Below are 7,207 nucleotides of genomic sequence, written 5' to 3'. Positions count from 1 at the left end.
GAGCGTCATTGAATGTATGTTTCCTTATTATTATTGGCTTTTACACCCACACAGTTTCGTTGGCCCAATCCCAAAAAAATGCATTCACAGGCAAACGCCAACCTGTGTTGTGTAAATAAGTTAGACCCAGTCAAGTTTCTCGATTAATCCACCGTTGGATCCATAAATGATTCAATAATCTGACGGCTGTGATCAGTTTTACAGCTTGATTTAAACCCGCTGTCAAATGATAAGGCGTCGTTTCATTTTCTCGTGTTGGAGCGTCAGTTCGAAATCTGGGAAATCTTTTTTTAATATTTATTTATTTATTTAATTGCATCTAAAAAGGAAACAGACAAAACAACAACAACGAAGGGCAGGGCAGGTCAGGTAGTGGCAATTCAGGTAATTTGAAAGGATGCAGCGGGTATTTCGGAAGTACCACAAATAGCCACAGGCCCACAAACAAAATATTTTCCTCAAATCCGCGAGGCTGATCCTGATCAACGCACCCTCACATGCAGCAGCAAGCAAGCAAATTTATCCCCGACCCTTCTGCCGGCCCAGCTCGGCTCTTTCCATAACCGGCGCCCTCTCCTTTGACTCCCTCTTCTCTCGCCGGTTACCGATTATTAAATACCTCTCCCCCTCTCTCTCTCATAAGTCCTCCCAATTTGTCTGAGAGTGGACTGAGGATTGACGCATTTTCCTCACTGATTGGCCGATCATTCTTCATCTATCTCTGGTACTCTTCTCTCACAATATATGTGCATGTACACGCTCGCACGCGCGCATACACACTATACGCATGTCTGTTCGTTTATGAAGTTCAAATTTGCGATCCTGATGCAGTGTAGGATGAGATCTTTGTTGTTTGCTGAGCTTTGCTTTCTCTATTTACATTCCCCTCGTTACTTTTGTTTTTGTTTTATGCTCATTGGAGCGCTAGATCTTCATTGGCTTTAGTTCTATGGGAAATTTCTATTTCGTTCTTTCTGTTTCTTCGAATTTTAGTTTATTCTTTTTTGAGGCGATTGGGGATCTTTTTTTGCTAGTGAGTCTTGCTAGGAAGAGAAATATGGAATTTCTGTTTATATGTTTGGCTACTAGAGTTATATCCTTTTGATTTTATTACATGTATCTTCATTTTTTAGTTTATTCGTTCTCGGCAATGTTGGCCATATCCTTTCTTTTGGTTTTTTTTTTGTGTGGTTATTTCATTTTGGATTATTTATCTCAGGATTCTTCAGATCAAACATTATGCTTATGGACGCAAAATCTGATTCTTAAGTTTTCATAATTGTTAGGAAGCGTGCTTCTGCTTCTCTAGGGAGTTGTACATAAATTTGAAGGAGCTGTTAGATTACTTGTTAGGTTATTGTCGATTTGCTATTATATAGTGATGCTAGATGAGATTGCCTTCTAGCATGCGCTGTGAGATGAGGTGGTGGAATTCGAAAGTACTTCAGTGCTAAGATATCAGGCTTTGAAGTTTCACCACCACACCGCACCGCCGGGCCCAAAAAAAAAGGATGCTCTTGAATCGTTGTAAGAGTAAATTATCAAAGCTCTTAAATTGTTATTTTTTCTGTCATTTTTATAAATGATGCCAGGACAATGTTTTGAAATGTTACGTTTCTGAAAATGGGTTTATGTACATGTGCAATGCCTATTTCATTCATATATATATAATATTTATCTCTTACTTATAAAAAAAAAATGGGTTTATCTTTTACCATATGAAATGAGGGGGGACATAAGAATTCTTTTATATTAATTCAAATGTGGTTTTCAATTATATTAATTGTTTTCTCCTGCTTTATTTTTTTAGATTATGAGCATATTGAAAAAGTATATAGTCGTGTTAGTCTCTTGAGATTGCTTATGATTAAAACATTTACCCTTTGTTCCAGACTTCTAGGCTGAAAGCAATGTCAGAGAAAGCTCTTCGAGACCTCAATACAATACCTGGATCTGAGAAGAAGAATGAAAGCTCGAGTAAAGGGAGTTTTATCAAGCCTTTTGTTGGGAATATGGATGAAAATGTGGAGGAATGCCTAAAGAAAAACTCTGCCTCCTTGGTTTCAACTCAAATGAATGGTAACGAAACTGCTAATCCTGAAGTAGATACTGGAAATTCAGAAGTAGAATACATAGAATCCGAGAACTTGAATGATCTAGAAGATGTTGATACGAGTCTTGAGGTATTATTCCATTTTCTTGTCTAGTGGATTATTATTTTTTTTTTTTTGGGGCAGTGCTTATATTTTCCTTACCCAAAAAAAAAAAAAACATTTTCTTCATATTCCTTTTGGGTTTGAACTTTTTCATCTTTGATGATCATGTATGGACATTCTGATTTTTGGAGGTCAACTCTTTTTATGATGTGCACATAATGTTTGTATAATATTTCAGACACTCTTAGCTGCACTCGACTCAAAAAATTGGGTTATGGTGTGTGAAGCACTCAACAATGTACGCCGGTTATCAATATTTCACAAGGAAGCAATGCTTGATATGCTGTAAGTTCTTTCTGTACGAACATATTTTAAATTTAAACCCCAAAGAAACTTTCCCAAAAATACAAAAAATATAAAATGTTTTTTACAAAAATCCAAGAAAACACTCGCACAAAACTTTTCTACTTTAGCTGGATAGTTTTACAAATACCAAAAAAACACATCTCAAAATGTTTTCTTTCAAACATCTTTTTGATGGACCACATCACTTTCACAAACACAAAATACATCTAAATATTTTTTTCTCCAGATTCTCAAATTTTTTGTTAACCCAAACGTGAACTGTTTACAATTTTATTCATGTGCATCATTGTCTTGGTGAATAGGCGAGATGTGATTTTGCTGGTGGTGAAGTCCTTGAAGAATCCAAGAAGTGCTGTTTGCAAAACTGCAATCATGACGTCTGCAGACCTTTTCAGTGCCTATAATGACAACCTAATTGACTCATTGGACCCTTTGGTAACTTCTGTTTCTTCTATGCTACTGCCATATCTGGTTTCTCTGTAGCGAAATGTTCCTATCATTTACATGCAAATTAATTCTTGTTTTTCTTTTTCACTAATGTGATAAAATGTCATGAGTGCAGCTAACACAGCTTCTTCTCAAGTCTTCACAAGACAAAAGATTTGTATGCGAGGCAGCTGAGAGAGCTTTAGTAGCAATGACTAAATGGGTTTCCCCTGTTCTGTTATTACCAAAATTGCAACCATATCTTAAGAACAGGAATCCTCGAATCCGAGCAAAGGCGTCAATGTACTTTTGTCGAAGTGTTCCACAACTGGTAAGAAAAAGACAATTAATGTATTATTTGTTGATCTGTGTTCAGTGACATTCCTTATCAATTTTTCTTGTATTGCTCTTTCATTGAGATTTCTTTATTATATAATCTTTTAATCTGTTTCATATCTTTTTCTTTTTTGTAGTTTTGTATATTTCATGATAGTTCTCTGGTTCTTGGAAAACTTGAGAATAGATAAAAACATTCCAAATTTGGTCTGGAAAGGAAGCTGTTTCTATGACCTTTTCTAATGGTAACTTTTTTATTGGTAAAAGTGGAATTTACCAAACCAGTGCAATGAACGCGTATTTTCCGGCGTGGTTAACATGTTTTTTGTTCAGATTATTCATTTCTTTGTTGCATAGTTTATGCAAATAATTATACAGTCGCTGTGCTTTCGGCAGTGACAATTGCTTGTATTTATTCTGCGAAGATCCTCCATGTACTCCGTGTTGAGCCAGCTGCTTGTTTCCTGTCATGCTTTTGATGTAATAACCTTTTTTGTGTATAAACAGCATATGATTGTCTCTGAGCACCACTTGTCATTTGTCTATATGCATATTCTAGTTTGTGTTGGGCATGCTACTTATTCTGTCACCTATCTGCTATGTTGACTTTGTAAACCTTTCACTGGGTTTGTAGGAGTCCCACGTTTTCTTTTGAAATATTACTACTTATGCCGGTGGTAACTAGCTTCTTATGCCCCCATCTCCTTTAGGTAGCCGTGTGGTCACTTGATGCCAAGTTTATATGCATATATATATATATATATATATATATATATATATTTCCCTGACATGCTTGTCTTGTTTATGCCAACAGGGTGTTGAAGGCATAAAATCATATGGCATTGACAAATTGATCCAAATAGCTGCATCCCAGCTCAGTGACCAACTTCCAGAGTCTAGGGAGGCTGCTCGAACCCTTCTTCTGGAGCTGCAAACTGTGTATGAGAAATTTCATGACCTTGAATCAACAACTGTGTCAGAGCAGCCAGATATGGACTCTTGGGAGAACTTATGTCAGTCAAAACTCTCTCCTCTAAGCGCTCAAGCTGTCCTTCGTGTGACCAATATTGGTCGGGAGGGTCTTGTTTTGGGTTCCTGACACGAGTTTATATAGAACACACGAGCTTTAGTGAGTATTGTCGTCATTACCAGCATATATGAGCTATAGCGAGCCTAGTCTACAATTACAGATTTTCCCGATTTGATTTGCTTTATTGTCCACTTCTGTAAATGCTGTGAAACATTGAGATGTTTGAAATTGCGGTTGAAGCTTGTAGCTGAGCAGGAATTCTAATGATAATTCTCGAATATGTGCAACCATTTTCTCAATTCTGGATGTCTGCTTGGTGTTAGAGGTTGCATCGCAATTTTTGTTATTTGGTATGTTGTTTAACATAGTTTTTGGCGTTTCAGTTTTCATATTGGGCAGAATAAAATCTATGCGGATCTGGATCATCGAACTCACTTGTTCTTTAAAAAAATAGAGTTAATCATTAAAAAATAATTTTTTCACGAATCTTAAATTTACTCTTTCTTTAAAAGAAAATACACCAAGCTTACCATACTTGAAATATGAAATCCTACTGTATTGGGGCTTCTTTTACATGCGCCGGCTCTATGTACTTGAGGTGTACTCCCTTCGCTTTTTATGAAAGTAAAGTAGGAACAATTATGAGAGAAAAACTTGTTGCTTGATTTGGCTGCTCTTCAACTAACTAATGCGAGAATGCTCCAACCGCCACCGTTACAACATGTGGCTTTCAAAATTCATAAAGCCGGCCTGCTGGTCTAGACTATGAGATTGGTTGGATGGTGAGTTAAATTCAAATGATAAAAAAAAGTTGAAAATTAATAAAATATTATAACAACATAATTTTTATTTAAGAATTTAAAAAAAATTAAATTATTTATTATATATTTTAAAAAATTTTAAAAAATGATAATAATTAGATAAGATAAATTGAGTTGTGAATGTTTTTAAATCCTATATTTATATATATAAATTATGAGTAATGATTCATACAATTATGGAATACGTAAACGCCATTCAGTCGCTTTGAAAAAGAGTGAGATTTATTTATAAAAAATTAATTAATTTTTATGTGAATCTTATATTTATTTATTTTTTTTAAAATGATTATACAGTATTTATATATTTACGACTATAAATATTATTTCTTATAAATTATTATGGTGGGTAAGTAATTAGAGATCAGATCCAGGAGCTAGCTTTATAGTTTATTCTGCTGTCTTTATCGTGCATTAATATCATAAAAAATCTTCCCTTGAATAGTTTCTTTCTTTTATTATTATTAGTATTATTATTATTATTATTATTGACAGCTAATCTAAAGGTTATTGCATGATCATATTAATGTAGCGGTGGAGATGGGACCGCGTGTTACTTGTGACAGTGACAATGACACTACTGGCTGATGGCTATAGCTTTGTGTAATTTGTCATGGAAGGAGTCAGGAGGGCAGTTTTGAATGGTAAGATGAGATAAAAATTCGGTGAATAAAAATAAAATAATTTATAAATAATAATGAGATAGTTTGAGTTGAATATTTTTTAAATTTTGAAAAAATAGAAAAAAAGTTAAATTAAAAATAATATAAAATTAAAATATCATAAGAATATAATTTTATAATATAATTTTTGTTTAAGATTTAAAAAAATTGTAATTATTTTTTATTTGAAAATTTGAAAAAATTAGGATGATTAGTTTGAAATTTTTTTATTTAAATTATGTTTAGAAATAAAATAGAATGAGATAAAATGAGATGAGATAAGAATTTTATATCTCATTCCATATCTCAAACCTGCCAGTTAATTAATTCTTGAGGAATATTAGATATACATTGTAAAAATCTTTTAAAAGAGAATAAAATCTATTATTAAAAATTTAATTTTTTTACATAAATTTCATATTTATTTATTTATTTATTTTTTAAATGTACGATACTTGTATATTCCATGACAGTAAATATTTTTTTTTTAAATTTTTATTACAAATGCTTAACTATTTGGATCTATTTCATGTCTCAACACGTTGTCAGTTTTTTTGGTTTAATTTATATTAATTCATGCCCAAAATAGTATCATTTATTTTCATAAACGAGATGAGATAAGATGAAAAAAATTAAAATAAAAATTAAAAATTAAAAAAATATTATTAGAATATAATTTTTTAATATTATTATTATTTTAAAATTTAAAATTATTTATTTTATTTTATGTAAAAATTTAAAAAAATTATAATAATAAAATAAGATGAGATGTATTGTAAAAATAAAATAGGCTATTTTCCACCAACACGTATTGTTTGTTAAAGACACGTGTCTAGCTAATCCATCAAGGAAGATAGATTGAATGAACCTGAAAAAAGATAAAAGGTGAAGACAGAAGAGGTTCCATCTCGTGTTAATCGAAGCTTTTTGAAGCGCAATAGTAGTGAAATCTTTGGAAGGTCAACACAGATCATACTACCCGACAAGGTGGAAGCACAGAAAGTAATTAGAGACTTAGAGTAGTATAAAGTATAAGGATCCTGCTATTGTACGATAAAAAGGTAACGATGCTGCATCGATAAGAGTAAATTTTTTAATTTTTTTTTACATATTTTTTAAAATAATTTAAAATATATATCTTTTAAAAAATATCAATTCATTAATAAATACTAAAAAAGAGAAATTAGGTCGATTTGGGGTTCAATTCATCGGCCTCCAGCATTTTCCAGGTGTATAAACTAAACAGCCGGATTGACCTTTGACTTATACTGTAGGCCGGTGGCTGGCCGGTGGCTCTGTCATCAATATGCCAAAACCATGAAAAGAAAGAAAACAAGAAAGTTCGCGGAAAAGATAATGGTAAGAAGATAAAGGGAAAAAGGACGTCTAAACCTGCAATCAACCTTTGTGTCC

The 7,207-nt window shown here is 32.7% G+C and overlaps 1 protein-coding gene across 1 annotated transcript; it reads left to right on the top strand.

Annotated features, from left to right (window-relative positions):
• The first annotated feature begins 451 nt into the window (after positions 1–451).
• LOC108992883 lies at positions 452–4,744 on the top strand. The gene is made up of 6 exons (XM_018967593.2): positions 452–724; positions 1,893–2,183; positions 2,395–2,501; positions 2,825–2,957; positions 3,085–3,279; positions 4,099–4,744. The coding sequence occupies exons 2-6, from the start codon at positions 1,911–1,913 to the stop codon at positions 4,381–4,383; spliced, it is 993 nt and encodes a 330-aa protein (XP_018823138.1). The 5' UTR covers positions 452–724; positions 1,893–1,910; the 3' UTR covers positions 4,384–4,744.
• The last annotated feature ends 2,463 nt before the right edge of the window (positions 4,745–7,207 follow it).

This window comes from Juglans regia, chromosome 1 (assembly GCF_001411555.2).
Source record: "Juglans regia cultivar Chandler chromosome 1, Walnut 2.0, whole genome shotgun sequence".
NCBI classification, from domain to species: domain Eukaryota; kingdom Viridiplantae; phylum Streptophyta; class Magnoliopsida; order Fagales; family Juglandaceae; genus Juglans; species Juglans regia.
The sequence above is the reverse complement of the archived record's forward strand: the minus strand, read 5'-3'. Positions and strand labels throughout refer to the sequence as shown.